At 41.8% G+C, this 17,822-nt stretch overlaps 1 protein-coding gene across 2 annotated transcripts in view; it reads right to left on the bottom strand.

Moving 5' to 3' along the window:
• Positions 1-306: 306 nt before the first annotated feature.
• Positions 307-17,822, bottom strand: part of LOC137846958 (zinc finger SWIM domain-containing protein 6-like) — a 115,366-nt gene continuing 97,850 nt past the window's right edge. For both annotated transcript variants that reach the window (XM_068665080.1, XM_068665081.1), the window contains exons 12-13: positions 14,792-14,873; positions 307-2,899 (exon numbers count right to left, since the gene is read on the bottom strand). In XM_068665080.1, the coding sequence (XP_068521181.1) occupies positions 2,037-2,899; positions 14,792-14,873 (945 nt within the window). In that variant the 3' untranslated portion in view covers positions 307-2,036. The remainder of the gene's footprint in view (positions 2,900-14,791; positions 14,874-17,822) is intronic.

Genomic DNA, 17,822 nt, shown 5'->3' with positions numbered 1-17,822 from the left:
GCACTCTACCATCCCACCAGGGCAATATGCCAAGTCTATAGACCACACATCTTTCAATTGCAGGCAGCATTTTGTGCCTCCTATGATGCACCAAGTCTACTTCCATCTTTTGGACAGAAGCTGGTGCACTTGTGAGCACTGCCACTAATCAGCAGATTTTTGAGGAACAAAACATTTATTTCTTGTTCTTGGTGATCATATTGCTTACCACTATAATGGACCAAAGTTTTAAGCTGGGCATTTAGGATCTACGAACCATTCATTCACAATTCAACTCCAGTAACAAACAACATAAAGGAGGCAGAATCAACTTTCAAAAAACTAATTTTAATCAAACCAAAAAAAACTGTTGATCATTAACAAGTTTATAAAACAGTGATTTAGTTACATAAATAAATTGATATCAGTGTATCAAATCTTAATTAATTTCAACTTCATGAGTATGTTTACATGGATGATGAAGTACAACCTTTTTACCTATTATAATAAATAAAACGGAGAGCATTAAATAGTTTTTCTAAACAAAAATACCTACCAAACATACCTCTATCATGTTCTCTAATGAAGGGAACAAGAGACACTGGACAACTTTTGCACCAAAACATAAAAACTGCTTTAAAAAGCACAAGGATACAGAACCATCAGCTAAAGTGAAGACATTGTACTGTAACCAAAGTTGGTATTTAATAATATAATGAACAGTTTGGTAATTAGATCTTCAGTTTGGTTATTTTAAAGCATTAAGACAAGGCAAGATAGAAGGCTGTTTTTGTTTGAGTAATTCTAGAGAAAATAAAATATATTTAAAAAATAAACTGAAAAGTAAAATAGTCATACCTACACAACTTTCTGTCCTGCACAAAGTCAAAATACCTATGCAGAAGGTATATATATATAATATATATATGTTATTTGTGCACAAAGGTTAGCTCACTGCAAAGGCATAACATGTCATGTCAATCATTTTGGAAAACATTATGTGTTTTGTGTCAAAAGGATATTTCTTTAAGCTTTCTAGGCTAGGAGGCACAAACCCCAATTCTGGCACACTATATTCTTAATGCTAAGGCTTGCTGCTCTCGCTGCGTATTTTTTGTTGTCCCTCTTTACTATAGTGCCTGTTACAAGCATGTGTGTATATATATATACATATATATATATAAAACACCTTCCCCCAATAGGTATCAGTCCAACCATGCTATCCAAAAGGTGGCTCTGCATAGATGCCCAGCATATAGTTCACCACCTAAGCCAACCCTGAAGCAAGGCGCACTTTAATCCTTCTCGTAGGTTTTCTTTTTTGTTTAAAACCAAGCTACTGCAGCTTCAAGTATTTTGCATTACATAGAGTTTTTTTTATAAATTAATGTTATATTTTTCAGTATTCAGACATATACTATAATATATATACAGTACAATAAATGCTTTCATTCTTTTTTATTATTATTTTTTGATAAATCCCTGAGAATGTATGTTGACAGTTGCTAAGTTTCCACATGCACAAGCATTGTGTGCCATGCTTCTGGATGAACAGCACTGGAAAGCCACGTGGTCAGCCTTATAACTATTAGTATTTCATTTGTTGCTTTGTTTAAATATGCTGAAATGTAAGGATGAGTTACAAAGGAGTAAAGCTGGATCCATTCGAGGTACTTATCACAGGATGGAGGTGTTTTGTTTGTTTCTTAAAGCCATTGCAATATATGCTTGTTTTTTGAGGCTGTGAACATATACAGAAAGAACAGGAGAGCGATGTGGGCTTTTGCCACTTGACAACATATACTCAGTGTAAACCAAACCTTTTTTAACCTCTCTCTCTCTCATACATAACAGAAAAAAGGAGAAAAAAAATAAACAATAAACACACAAACTTTCACAACATGACAGTTTAGTTTGCAAACTCAATATAACTATACACATATAATACCGGTGTGGCTCTGTTTCTTTAAGTTAAAAAGGATACAAAGGCAGGCTCAAGTAGAAACAAACCACCCTTTCCCTCCCCCCAACCCCCCATCCAAATTCACACATTTTCATCAACCAAAGCGTTCACGAACCAACATCATCAGTTTCTTTTTGCCTTTGTAGATTTGTTTTAGGTTGTCAATAAACTGTGTAAACTGGATATGTCCATCATGAGCCATTAAGAAGGTCTCTCGGGCCTTGCTAAGGAACTCTATAAACTCACTATAGTGTCGAGGGCTGATGTGAGTGAGACGTGAATGAGTCGTATTAATGTAGGCTCCGATTGTGGCATCCAAGAGTTGCCTTAAAGGGGCTTTGTCCAGTGACATGAGCTTACCAGAGTTCCTCCTTCCATGAAGTCCCACTATGCCCGGAGTAGTCAAAGTACACCTACGCAAAATGTCTGACAGTACTGTTGCACATTTGACACTTTTGACCACCAGAGGTATTATAGCTGCTAGCTCATTTTTCCCAAGAGAGTGGCTGAGTGCACATGCCCACAGAACATCATTAATAGCAGGGTGTGTATCCTGATTGTAACTCAGGCTGAGATGCGTCATGGCCAAAGTGGCCAGCTTGTAGGCCCGCATGGGGTAACCACGGTGTTCCATGTATCGTGCTATAGTAAAAAGTTGTGAGTAGCTCATGCCAGTTGTAGCAGCATCTAGAACAATTTGGTAAGCAGTCTCAAAAGCTATGTGATCCTTTTCACATAAGGTCAGTGCAGAGAGGGCACAGTTTTGAGGATCCTTCATGGCACACTGTAGAGCAAGCGTCCTAGCACTGCCAGCCAGCTTCTCCTGCTGATGGCAGTCCAGATGCAGACGGACAATGGTGCTGTTGGACATCACTGTTGTAGCAACAATACTAGTGGCTTCTGTTGGAGTGAAAAGTGTAAACCAGCTTTGCATGATGCTATCCAGTGCATAAACACCTTGGAAAGAAAGAAAGGATTAGCAATAACTGATAAAGACTAGCAAATACAGATGTTCAGCAAGAGATAACATTTTTAGCAAAGTCTAGGAAGTTACCAGTACATACAAGGGGATGTGCTTCATCAAGAAAGGCCAACCCAGATAACAGACTGGAAAGGGACATTAAAACAAAAGCTAATGTGCAAACTCTGTAACAACCACTGAAATGCATAGAACAACAACAAAAAACAAAACAAACAAACAAAAAAAAACAACATAAAAGATAAGCTTTAATCCCTTGGTGTAAAAAATGAACTGTTTTAATTGATATTTAAAACAATTTGGATAACAAGTTCTGGCTCATTTGGTCTCATTACATCACTTAAAAGCAGCCCTCACATTGAAAGGTAATTTGAACTTTTTTTCTCAATGTGCAGCTGTGGTCATTTAGATGTGGTCATTTAGAACGCAGAGAGTCTTCTGCTAGGTCTAGGTATAGAGAAGATGATGCTGGGCCATCAGAGGTGCAGGAGGATGAAGATGAGGATGTCGAAAAATCAACAGTAATTACCCAAAACCTATACCAGCAGGATCTACAAGATGTGCGAAAAGATTTTGGTCACTGTATAGGTGAGCAGATTATCACCTGGCTGCTACAGTGCTGGGACAGCGGAGCCAATTGTGTGGAATTAGAGGCCAGGGAAGCCAGGTGGCTGGGATCCCTTGCTAGGAACGCAGGCACTGCCAAAGCCATTGGAGATGGAGCATGGCCTTAAAGCCTCTGGAGGCGTCTCCTCTCAGCTATGAAGGAAAGGTATCCCTTCAAGGAAGAACTTGTATGTCTACCAGGCAAGTGGACCACTATGGAGAAGGGAATCCAGTACCTGAGGGAATTAGCTGCACGGAAGGTGATTTATGAGGACCTAGACAACGGACAAATATCCACAGATGAAGTCAAGTGTACACGAACCATGTGGCAGATGTTTGTACAGAGTGCACCATCATCACATGCCAGCTCATTGGTAATAATGGCCTGGAAAGAGGATGAGGAACCCACAGTGGATGAAGTGGCTAAACAACTCCAGCAGTACGAAGAAAGTCTCTCCCCTTCCTTACAGGCCTGCGTCTCAGCTGTGGAGAAACTTTCTGAAAAGGTTCACCAACATGAAGAGAATCTATCGTCCTCCCCACCTGAACCAACCAGTGTCCACCGACCGAAAGAGAACACTTGGGAGAAACTTTCTGAAAAGGTTCACCAACTTGAAGAGAGATTATTCTCCTCCGCACCTGTACAAAGCAGTGTCTCAGCTGTCAGGGGTAAGCATCTATCCGCGCAAGGAAGACAATATGGTGGGTACACACCCCGTGCCACCCTGGGGTTTTACCAACGTGACCATGGAGAGGACATGAGAAAATGAGATGGAAAATCTACCTCAACCCTAGAGGCACCGGTACGTGAGTTGCAAAAGAAAACAATCAGGAAAAAGGGGTTCTCTGAAAAAACTTGCTGCTCCAGTTTCCATCAGGCAGTCCTTTAAACACAGAAACGAAGAAGATTCTGACCAGGATTAGGGGGGCTCTGCCTCCAGGCAGGGGGAGGAAAGGACCATTCGAGTTTATTGGACTGTGTGGATTCGATGAACTGGCACGTCAAACACACAGAAATATAAGGCTTTAGTAGACACCGGTGCACAATGTACTGTAATGCCAACAAGCTATAAAGTGCCAGAACCCATCTGTATTTATGGGGTGTTGCGGGGATCCCAGCAGTTAATTGTATTGGAGGCTGAAGTGAGTCTAACTGGGAATGAGTGGCAAAAGCACCGTATTGTGACTGGCCTGGTTACTCCGTGCATCCTTGGCATAGACATAGAAGAGGATATTTCAAAGACCCAAAAGGGCTCCGGTGGGCTTTTGGCATAGCTGCCTTAGAGACAGAGGGCATTAAACAATTGTCTACCTTGTCCTGTCTCTCGGAGGACCCTTCTGTTGTGGGGCTGCTGAGGGTCGAAGAACAGCAAGTGCCAATCGCTACCACAACTGTGCACCGGCAGCAATATCGCACCAACCGAGACTCCCCGATTCCAATCCATAAGCTAATTCGTCAATTGGAGAGCCGAAGAGTGATCAGCAAGACTCATTCACCTTTCAATAGTCCCATATGGCCAGTGCGAAAGTCTAACTGTGAGTGGAGACTAACAGTGGACTATCCTGGCCTGAACGAAGTCACACCACCACTGAGTGCTGCTGTGCCAGACATGCTAGAACTCCAGTATGAACTGGAATCAAAGGCAGCCAAGTGGTACGCCACAATTGATATCATTAATGCATTTTTCTCCATCCCTCTAGCAGCAGAGTGCAGGCCACAGTTTGCTTTCACTTGGAGGGGAGTCCAATATACTTGGAATCGACTGCCCCAGGGGTGGAAACACAGCCCTACCCTTTGCCATGGACTGATCCAGTCTGCACTGGAGCAAGGGGGAGCTCCTGAACACCTGCAGTACATCGATGACATCATTGTGTAGGGTGACACAGCAGAGGAAGTTTTCAAGAAAGGGAAGAAAATAGTACAAATCCTTCTGAAGGCCGGTTTTGCCATAAAACAAAATAAAGTCAAAGGACCTGCACGAGAGATCCAGTTTTTAGGAATAAAATGTCAAGATGGACGTCGTCAAATCCCAATGGATGTGATCAGCAAAATAACAGCTATGTCTCCACCAACTAGCAAAAAAGAAACACAAACTTTCCTAGGTTTCGTGGGGTTTTGGAGAATGCATATTCCGAATTACATTCTGATTGTAAACCCGATCTACCAAGTAACCCGTAAGAAGAATGATTTTGAATGGGGCCCTGAGCAACGACAAGCCTTTGAACAAATCAAGCAGGAAATAGTTCATGCAGTAGCCCTTGGGCCAGTCTGAACAGGACCAGAAGTAAAGAATGTGCTCTACACCGCAGCCAGGGAGAATGGCCACACCTGGAGCCTGTGGCAGAAAGAACCTGGGGAAACTCGAGGTCGGGCCCTGGGGTTTTGGAGTCAGGGATACAGAGGATCTGAGGCCTGCTACACTCCAACCGAAAAGGAGGTATTGGCAGCATATGAGGGAGTTCGATCTGCTTCGGAAGTGGTCGGTATAACCAGAAGTCACGGTGGTGTCTTCCTCCCTCACTGGGACATTTTTGGGTAAGATTTGAACACTTGGTTATACCAGTAAGACTGATGATTCTGAACATCAATCGATTTCTTTGAGACCTTTAGTTAAAACTGAGACCACTGTTGATGATGAAGATGAAATCCTCACTACTGTGCGAACAATCCCATGGTCGCCAGCAGAGTTGATAAGAATACAGGAGAAGTTCTCAAGGCAGTCAGGAGACTCGGAAGTCGAGTATGTGTGGCGAGTTTCTCTTGAAGGAGGAGACCAAATTATGTTGAATGAGGAAGAAGCAAGAGGTTTTGGGGGACCAGGAGTATTTTTAACTACCACACCAGGAGACCATAATTACTCTATAACTGAATGAGCTGTATACTGGGCAGGGGATATAGATCCCCAGGAGAGAGGGGAACCACTGGAAATTAGAGCCACAAACTATTCTGACCTGGCTGTAGCAGTACAGAAAGCAGCCTGCATTCAGGCGATATGTGAAAGATACGAATTCAGGAAATCCCCGCTGTTACCTCCTATCAACCCAGCTCAATTAACCCCTCTTATCTGTGGCCTACAAGATATAGATATTAGTTCATTCAGTACTAAGCCCCCAGATCACTCCCGGTGAGTTTGCCAAATCCATACTGAAAACCCCAGATACCCAAATTCAAAGAGAGATTGAAACTTAATAAGGAACGGGGTGAGTTGTGGCGTAAGGCCCTAGCTTTGGGTGCACCCTGACCATTCTTGTGTTGTGCCTCTACGGAGGACCTCTACATTAGTCTGATCTCTGGGTAAGAAAAATATTCCAGCTGGGAAGAATTGCCTAACCAGAAAACCCCCGACCCATAAGGAAAGTGCACCTTCTGCACCGAGCCTAATTGACGAGGAGGAAGCTCAGCAAAAAACACTATCCCTGGGAAGGCAGTGAGCCACCCTGCTCGGCAGGTATTAGCAATTCAATGGCTCTCTAATGAACACTCTGGCCCCATTCCCGTTGGACCCCGAAAAATATTGGTAAACTTTCTCATTGACACCAGGGCCCAAATGTTGTTAATTACACGAGACAGCACAAACCCTGGGCATAAGACCTGGTCGATGCAGGGTTAAATTCACGGGAATCAACAGTGTGGAAAAACAATGCCCCACCACAAAAATTTCACTCTGGCTGCCAGAGGAACAGAAATTAACCAGGGTAGAAGTATTAGTTGTTGCTGCATATACTAATATTTTAGGATTTGACATACTGCATGGGCAAATGTGGAAAATCCCAGATGGGACTGTGTGGAGTTTCATGACATATCAAGTGGATTCAGGCACAGTGAGACTGAGTCTGTTACAAACATCCATACCCTTACCCCCTGCTAAAATCATTAATGTTCAGCAACATCCGTCGCCAGCAGCAGCACTTATGGGGATTGATGGTGTGGTAACATAATTGGAAGAAAGAGGCATTATTAAAAGGACTCATTCACCTTACAATTCACCGGTGTGGCCCATAAAGAAACCAACCGGGCAACAGCGTTTTACAGTGGATTACAGACAGTTGAATGCTAACACTGCACCTTTGACTGCCGCAGTTCCAAACATGGCAGAATGGCAGAGATACTGAAAGCCTTCTGTGCGTCAACCAATACAATCACCCCAAAGGTTTATTATATACTAGAACATCCTACAGGATTTTATACTGGACAACCTGTGCTGGTGAAAATGCCTCAGATTGGAACAGCAGCAATGGTGTTAACTATCCCCAAAAATCCCTACACTTGGGAAGTCAAAGATTTTTATCTCACCCTTTTTCTAACCCTGATGGTTGAATACAACTGAGCATATATTCTTTCCTTTTGTGTTCACAGGAATCCTGACTGAACTGCTTTTGGACAGCTGGAGAATCACAAATCAGCAGTTTGGATTGATAATGCTATGCTTTACCCTGACCTTAATGCAATCCCTTTTGGTTCATAGCCAAAAAGACCCAAAATGGCCGTGGTCCCAAGTCCAGGTTAAATACACTGGATTATGGGAACACGTGCTATCAGGGAAAACATAAACTTAGCTACTGTGGTTGTACATGGAGCTGAGGTGTTTCATTGTGACATCTCATAATGACCCTTGGAACCATGCATTGTCACAGTATAGTGCAAGTGTTGGAACACTGCAAAATATAAATTACCTAAATCTCTCTACTTTAGTTTATAATGGAAAAAAAAAAAAAAAAAAAAAAAAAAAAAGATATTTTCGAAAGATGAATGGAGTTGGAATGATTCACTTTGAATGACTGAACTTCAAGCCACTTCAGGCCAGACAATACAAATCAGTTGCCAAATAACTAATGGGTCTACTTACAATAGGCTGACTGAAATTAAGACAATTTATGCTGATTCTTCCAGACCACAAAACTATAGTACCGGTTGTAGCAAAATAACTGAACCAAATTCTATTTGCTGGAACAATTTTATTTTCACCAAATGTCCTGGTTTCAGTTAGAACAGAGTTAATTTTCTTCCTAGTAGCTGGTAGAATGCTATGTTTTGGCTTAGGATGAGAAGAGTTCTGATAACACCCCGATGTTGTAATTGTTGCAGAGCAGTGCTTATACTAAGCCAAGGACATCTCAGCTTCTTGCTCTGTCCTACCAACGGGCAGGCTGGGGGTGCAGTAAGAGCTGGGAGGGGACAGACCCAGGACAGGTGACCCAAACTAGCCAAAGGGGTATTCCATACCATCTGACGTCATGCCAAACAATATATAGGGGTGGCTAGCCGGGGGAGGGGGCCGGACTGCTCGGGGTTAGGCTGGGCATCGGTCAGCGGGTGGTGAGTAATTGCATTGTGCATCACTTGTTTGTACATATTATTAGTAGTAGTACTATTATCATCATTGTATTATTATTATTATTATTATTGTTATTATTATTATTATTATTATTATTATTATTATTATTATTGTTGTTGTTGTTGTTGTTGTTGTTGTTGTTGTTGTTGTTATTATTATTTTCCTGTCTTATTAAACTGTCTTTATCTCAACTCACGGGCTTCACTTTCCATTTCTCTCCCCGTCCCAGAGAGGGAGGGGGGAGGGTGAGCGAACGGCTGCGTGGTGTTTAGCTGCCGGCCGGGTTAAACCACAACACCAAACCTATAATTGTGTGCTGTCTTTGGGGTTACAGAGGCACTGAATTGCTATTCAAATTTATAATTGGTACAGTGACATCCACGTCGATTGTAAAGGACAAGAAGCTTCTGCTCCCACAGACACTTGAAAATGTACCAACTCGGCCTCCCATTGGTCTAACTCCTTCCATCTTCAACTACCAGAAAATGAGAAGCAATATGCCCTGTTCACTGATGGGTCCTGTCGTATTGTGGGAAAGCATCGGAGATGGAAGGCTGCTGTATGGAGTCCTACACAACGAGTTGCAGAAGCTGCTGAGGAAGAAGGTGAATTGAGTCAATTTGCAGGAGTGAAAGCCATTCAGCTGGATTTAGATATTGCTGAACGAAAAAGTGACCAGTTCTCTATCTCTATACTGATTCATGGATGGTAACAAATACCCTGTGGGGGTGGTTACAGCAATGGAAGCAGAGCAACTGGCAGCACAGGGGCAAACCCATCTGGGCTGCTGCATTGTGACAAGATATTGCTGCTCGGGTAGAGAACCTGGTTGTAAAGGTACGCCACGTAGATGCTCATGTGCCCAAGAATTGGGCTACTGAAGAACATCAAAACAACCAGCAGGTGGATCAAGCTGCTAAGATTGAAGTGGCTCAGGTGGACCTGGACTGGCAACATAAAGGTGAATTATTTATAGCCCGATGGGCCCATGACACCTCAGGCCATCAAGGCAGGGATGTAACATGCAGATGGGCTCGTGATCAAGGGGTGGACCTGAGCATGGACGCTATAGCACAGGTTATTCATGATTGTGAAACATGTGCTGCAATCAAGCAAGCCAAACGGTCAAAGCCTCTTTGGTATGGAGGACGATGGCTGAAATATAAATATGGAGAGGCCTGGCAGATGGATTCCATCACACTCCCTCAAATCCGCAACGGCAAGCGCCACGTACTTACAATGGTGGAAGCAACCACTGGATGGCTGGAAACATATCCACCGCCCGGAACACTATCCTGGGCCTTGAAAAGCAAGTCCTATGGTGACATGGCACCCCAGAAAGAATAGAGTCAGACAATGGGACTCACTTCCGAAACAACCTTATAGACACTTGGGCCAAAGAACATGGTATTGAGTGGCTGTATCACATCCCCTATCATGCACCAGCCTCCGGGAAAGTTGAGCGATACAATGGCCTGTTAAAGACTACGCTGAAAGCAATGGGTGCTGGGACATTCAAGCATTGGGATACGCATTTGGCAAAGGCCACCTGGTTAGTCGATACTAGGGGATCTGCCAACTGAGCTGGACCTGCCCAATCAAACCTGTTACGTACTGTAGAAGGGGATAAAGTTCCTGTAGTGCATGTAAGAAACATGCTGGGTAAAACAGTCTGGGCTACCCCTGCCTCAGGAAAAGGCAAACCCATTCCTGGGATTGCTTTTGCTCAGGGACCTGGACGTACTTGGTGGGTAATGCAAAAGAAAGGGGAGGTCCGGTGTGTACCTCAAGGGGATTTAATACTGGGTGAGAATAGCTCATGAGGTGAATTGTATTATTTGAATTATTATATAATTCTGTATGTCATCACTACCATGATTGCTATATACCATAGATGAAAAATGGTGATTAAATAGAATGTCTTGGAAAGGGTGGAACCTGAGCATGACATAAATGGTATGGAATAAGGGGTGGATATATGTCCTGGTTTCAGTTAGGACAGAGTTAATTTTCTTCCTAGTAGCTGGTAGGGTGCTATGTTTTGGATTAGGATGAGAAGAGTGCTGATAACATGCCGATGTTTTAATTGTTGCAGAGCAGTGCTTACACCAAGTCAAGGACTTTTCAGTTTCTTGCTCTGTCCTGCCAGCAGGTAGGCTAGGGGTGCAGCAGGAGCTGGGAGGGGACAGACCCATGACAGCTGACCCAAACTAGCCAAAGGGGTATTCCATACCATCTGATGTCATGCTAAACAATATATAGGGGTGGCTAGCCGGAGTGGGGGGGCCAGCTGCTCGGGGATAGGATGGGCATTGGTCAGCGGATGGTGAGCAATTGCATTGTGCATCACTTGTTTGTACACATTATTGTTATTGTTATTGTTATTGTTATTGTTATTGTTATTGTTATTGTTATCCTGTCTTAATAAACTGTCTTTATTTCAACCCACAGACTTCACTTTCCGGTTTCTCTCCCCCATCCCAGAGAGGGAGAGGGGAGGGTGAACGATCAGATGTGTGGTGTTTAGCTGCCGGCCAGGTTAAATCACAACAGGGAGAAGGAGGAACTTTACCCACTGAAAGTATACTCCATGATCTGCTGCCTACGCCTATTGGAATGAACCTTACCCTGGTGAAGAATTTACTGTTACATGAAGATCTGAAACAGTTTATGAAACAAGTTTGAGAAAATGGATGAAAGACTTTGATTACTGTCCATCATGATATAGAAAAATACATCGAGTGACGCAAAGAGTAAAGAAACATGATAAACACTGTTGGTGGGACACATTGTTTGGATGGTTGTCAACTGCCATGGGAATCTTCAACAAGATGCTTCACCCTGTTGTTGTTTTGTTAATACTCACTGTATTATGCTTTATGCTAACAATTAGTTTGTATGTTAAACTCTGGACTATGATGAAACGTTTACTATCCCTACACGATATGCATGCACTCGATAATCCTCGTCCCAAGAATGTATGTGATATACCTGACACATTCCAGATGTCATGAAGCTTGAGTGACTATAGTCACAGGGTGGGTTATGCAGAGTAATTGCCTAAAGTGACTAGGAAAATTAAACTAATATTCACATTTTAAAGAAAACATACAGCACTGAAGAGGCTTTCAGGGTGGAGTGTAGCTGCATTACCTAAGTGTCCCCTAGGCTTCCAACCTTAGATGCTATCGCACTAGGGGAACCTGGTGTGCTGACTCTAAGGAACAGTACGGAGCATAGAGCAGAGTGGAGACATCACGGCTAGGCTCTGTGACCAGGTGGGGACTCGATTGTTCTTGTGCACACCGAGAGCGATAAGCTGCACATTTGCTACCCTGAGCCAATGACCTGTCATGTTTTTGACAAAATGCTCTATTCTAGTGAACTTTTGCTCATTATAATATCATCATAATACCAAAACACACCTCCATCCCAAAAGCTACCTGCCTCCAAGGTGCGACCAGCCCTCACTGAGCACGTGCTGTGAATTTCTCGGAGCCTATACCTTTAAACAAAAGTGAGAAAACATTTTACCAATTATAACCAAGATATGCATGACTAGAGTCACTCAAGCTCAAGGTAGAAAATAATATAAATTGGCTAAAGAGAGAGGGGATGTTAGGGAAGATACCATCACAAAGGATACCTTCTGACTTCTGGGATCATTCAGTGGGCTGAGCCTCTCCCCCTCCGCCTCCTCCCCCCATTGGGATTCCGTGGGGTAAGTTTCGAATGCTTGGTTATATCAGGTGTGTACCTGCGTGTTTCATGCATGCTAGCTTGCTTTTGCAGATAGTGAATTTATTGCCAGCAATCCAAAGAACCTGCGTAGCTGTTGCTGTAATAAACTGCACTTAATTGCATTGTTCCTAGCCGTGATAGTTATTGAACGTGACTAGAGTGAGGGCGTGCTACATTATTGGTGAATCTGTGACCGTGACAGTTCAATACCCTGAACCCAACTGGACCCATAGCGGTTAATTGGCCACACCCCTTAACGCGACAGCATCTCAAGGAACAGTGCATGCACAAAAGAACATGAAAGTATGCTAAATAGCTCACTTAATAGAACATCATGGCATGCCTTAAAAAAAATAAATCCTACCTACCCCCTCCCCTAAGGTTTTCAGATACATCTTTTATCAAATTCATATGCACCTGAACATCAAGCTCCTTAGTAAGGAAATACTCTGAGCAATATACACTACTGGCTATTATCTGAAATAAATATTTTCCTTAGTATCACTTTATTCCTGGTGTGTGTGTGTGTTTGTGTTTGGTGGGGAGAGGAAGGGGTGAAACAGTGACTGATAGGTTCCATAAATTTAACCTTATAGTCAACTAGAGTGCCTTAGTATTGCTAGAGTCAGTTAACACACGTCTGTGAGCCCACCTAAACCACACCCAGAGGTCCTAGTTTTCTCTGTAGGACTCTGATGCTTCCTGCACACCCCTTCACTTATGCAAAAATTCAGCATAGCCAGAGAATACCAGAGCTTCATTTAAATAAACAGATTCCCTGCTTTACCAACTTGATTAAGTCTCAAAAGTACTTTGCATGACGTTATAGGTTCTTTATGAGATACTTCTATTAGAATATGTTAAACTAATTTAAAGCAGTATTAAAAACAGCATTTTATTTGCCAATACGCAACTGCACAAAATAATACCCAGGCACTAATATCTGTAAGATATTCTCAGTAATAATTATCTTAGCAAAGATATAATAGCAATAAACCAAAAGCATTGCATGAAAATTTGCAGACACAAATTGCTTTCTGGCTGAGGGCATACAAAGGCAAGTTGTATTTTCCCAAGCTACTGACAACATTAATTTGCCAGTTAAGCATAAAGCAAAGAAACTAATCCATAGAATAAGTAGCAGTAATCTTATGAAGTTCCGAAACTCAGGAAGCATCTATGAGACACAATCCAACTCCAGTGACAATTAAAACTGCTCCCTTATCATAATATTTATATTGTCCCCACTATCACAGGTACTGATTTTTTTTCTTATTACTTTTTTATAGCTACACAGCTTTTAATGCCCTCATCTTCACTTTTAGATTCTGTATCCTCAACTTGCAGATGGCAAACTGGAGTACAGAAGCTAAGGAATACTTCATCAAGACACACAGGAAATCTATGGCAAAGCACAGAAATGAACAGAATGTCCTGATGAGTGCATTATTCTCCCACTGTTGTCCTCTAAATATGAGGCTGGTACTGCTTCCATCCTTGTTCTTTGTGTTTCTTTTTTGTTTGTTTTTTACCTTGTGTGGTTAAATAATTACCTTGTGTGGTATATTACTATTTGGCTTGCTTTTCAGCACAGAGAGGCCTGCATAATGTCATAGGCACATAAGAAAGCTGTATTACACTCTAAGCTTAGATTTATCTAGGGGCTTAAAAAAAGATAAGAACCTCTCTATGAGATCATGCCTCCTACATGGTGGGAGGCGTTCTTAGTATTTCATTCACCGGTTTTCTGTTTCCTCTTCCCCACAGCTGACCAGATAGCTGTCTCACCTGCAACCCAAACCTGGCTTTTCAGAGCAAGCAAAGTTGTAACACAATGCAACAGTCCATAACCACAAGTCTTTTCTCTGCTGCAACCTCAAACCTAGACACAACGTGTAGGGGAGAAGGGGAAATCTGTGATATTTCCCATAAGGTTATGCACCCCTCTACCTTGCAGGGGAAGGAAGTCACGCCGCATTACTCAACTGTTGTCTCACTTGGCTTGTGCCTATTCTATCATGTGCTCAAGCACATTACTACAATTAACATCTTCTATATGAAAGATTTTTATAGATCAACAGGAAGTGGGAGACATTTGCGGAGCTTGGGTACTGATAAGCAAGATCAAGACATCTAAGATTAACTCATGAAAAGGCAGGAGCCCTCGAGTAGCATCTCAGAACATACCTACTTCTGTTGCACATGTTACCAACCACCTCACCATTTCCCGCCGTCGCCAATTCAGTGTTGACAGCGTCATCCGCATCACCTTTTAAAATGACACAAACAAAATACAAATTAATCCTAATGCAAAACCATGGCAATATACCAAGAATTAGGGATTTAAGTTACTCAGATACACTGGGGTTCAAAATGGCAGCCTCTTGCCCTCTCCATTCTCTGCTACCTCTTGTCAGCTGATACATAAAAAAGATTTGAAAAATACTGCTCATCTATCTTTAGCTATCATATTCCAGCTGTAGGTCCTTCTTACAAAGACTTTGTTTCATTGGGAAAAAAAAACAAAAACAAAACAAAACAAAGCAAAACAAAACAAAAAACAACAAAGCAAAACCTTACCAATTACTAATGATTCAAATTAAATTATATTGTGCCTCCTCCCTCTATGAATGGTAGCTTTTAAAGTGAAAACATGTCTACTCTTGTTAGGCAAACTAACCCATCCAATTTTTTCCCTACATCTGCATCTCTTTTAATTGACTTCAACAATACAGACTGTCTGTTTATTCTACAGTGATATATATACAATTCCAGATATATCCAGATATTATTTAAATGCCTATAGTGATGACTTCTCTATCTAAACAGAGACCCTGCAAAGAAGCTCCATCATAAAAACATAAGAAACCCAGAAAAAGGATTTTTTAAAGCTTTGATTTTAGTGCCCATATTTTATATCACTTGCAGTTATTGCCTATGTTGTTTAACCAAATCTGGGCAAATATGTTTATTCAGAAAAAAAAAAAAACACACACAAAAAAAACCAAACAAATAAAAAAAAAATGCACAGAAATTGCATGGAAAGCTTGCTTCAGTAATTGGACAGACTCCACAGATATCTAGGTAAAGAAAGCAAGTAGTCTTCCCTTTACAATATTGGTGATCATACCATGGCATTACTACTTGTAGCAGTGAAATAAAAAGCATAATAGGTCAAACATAAATCTCTCAGTGATGAACTATACTTATTAAAGACGTAAAATGCACTCACAAAACAGATTGTAGACAGCAGCACTTGTAAGAGGGTTTTCAACTCATATGCCCTCCCAATTCTAAGAAGACTTCAAAGTGGCATGTAGCTCTCTGTCATACCAGCTACTCCTGCCACCTCCTTTAGTTCTAAGTTGTATATAGGATAATTAAGAAGATGGAAAAACTACTGAGCATGAATAAACAGACAACCTTTAAGAAGTGTAGTTATAAATAACCACTAGTGATTTCACACTGGCCTCCAAGTATTCCCACCTTGGGAGCTTGGTGACTAGTTATTACAGGATAAGAAATTTGCTGCCTTTGTTGGCCTCAAATGTTGTGGTATCAGGTTGACTAAACAATAATTTAACTGCTAGACCAGAGAATAGTGTTTTGAAAGAAAGCAAATTGATCTGTAACATGGCTAGCGCAGAGCATAGGAAAAGCCTTTGCTTGAAGTCTTTCTGGAAGAAAAATGGGATGCCCCATTCCTGGCGGTGTTCAAGACCAGGTTGGATAAGGCCCTGGGCAACCTGATCTAGTGGGTGGCGTCCCTGCCCATGGTAGGGGGGTTGGAACTAGATGATCTTTGAGGTCCCTTTCCACCCCAGCCATTCTATGATTCTATGAAAAACAGGCATCCCTAAGTCAAAATTCTTCAGAATGTAATTATCTATCCTGTTCTCTCCATCAAAGTGAAGGAGTCTAGGTGACTTCCTTTACTGATGTACACAAAATTGAAGGCTAACATTCTTCCAATATCCAAGATGAATTTTCATCTTCCCCCAACTAGAGTGAACCTAAGAGAAAGTACAGGTTTATGGACTAAGTTCTGATACTGATGGGGGAGGGAAGCTTAAAAAAAAAAAAAAGGTATGAATGATGACTTCTCTGAAGACCTTTGCTGATGACTTTCCTCCCCATGGTGATCTGTAAAAGGACCAAGTCACAACAGCCTTCAGCAAGCATAGTGGACATAACAATAACTCCAATGTAGACAGTCCTAACTTGAGAGCAAAACAGAATACCATATCTAGTTCCTTGACCTGGAAAAGTTTCTTGACTTGAAGAATCTGGTCCTTTCTATTTGATTAAACTGACAGGCTGAGAACACTAAGAGAGGAGCCCTTTACTGATGATTAAACAAACAAACAAACAAACCAACACAAGGATTTCAAATAAAACGTATCCATGTCTTGATTAAGGAGGAACTGAAGTTAATTTATACCATAACCCATGTAGCCAAAGAAGTATTTCACTTCTGCTCAATACATTTTGGAGATACTTCTTTAAAAGAGTTTCAGATCTGTCCAAGACCTATCCAAGATCTGTGCTATCAGTTGAAGCTTCTCAACAGGTCAATAAGTCTGAAAATGTCGAGATCCCTGTGAATGACGTAGCTTATCTGAAAGCCAAGGTCTCTCCACTGGGAATAAACCTGACTTTGTCCTGATGGATTTTTATAAGAGTTTCTTAACCTAGAAGAATAGAAGCTCTCTCTACCCATAAGAGATACAAGAAATGGCCAACCATTAGATCCCACAGCAATGCAAAACCTCTTTGTCATACATGTTGGAAGAAGGTTTATTTATCTATTTACAGGTTTTCATGGAAAGGACACCAAATATGCATTGTGTTCACCTGCACTGTTTTGCTCAGAAGTTCTGCCAGCAGTACCTGTCTGCATTCATGCAGTGATACTTGTGTTGGCATAACATATAATAGACAAATGGACGAATAAGAAGGCCCTCCTGCACCTGCAGATCTTACAGCATCTGTGCCAGTAAGGTTCTGAAGGACAGAATACACCTGAGATGTTCCATGCCCATTTGGCCATGTTGATGACCTCTTTCCACAGCTAATTTAAATGCCTTCCCTCTGCTGAGTCACAAAACATTCACTGCTATCAGAAATAGGGAGAAAGAACCCAGGAGTCCATATATTACTCCCAAATCTAGAACAATATAAGAGGCTTTTCTGCCATAGAAATCCCAGTGAAAGAGTT

Source organism: Anas acuta, chromosome W (genome assembly GCF_963932015.1).
Source record: "Anas acuta chromosome W, bAnaAcu1.1, whole genome shotgun sequence".
Lineage (NCBI taxonomy): Eukaryota > Metazoa > Chordata > Aves > Anseriformes > Anatidae > Anas > Anas acuta.
The sequence above is the reverse complement of the archived record's forward strand: the minus strand, read 5'-3'. Positions and strand labels throughout refer to the sequence as shown.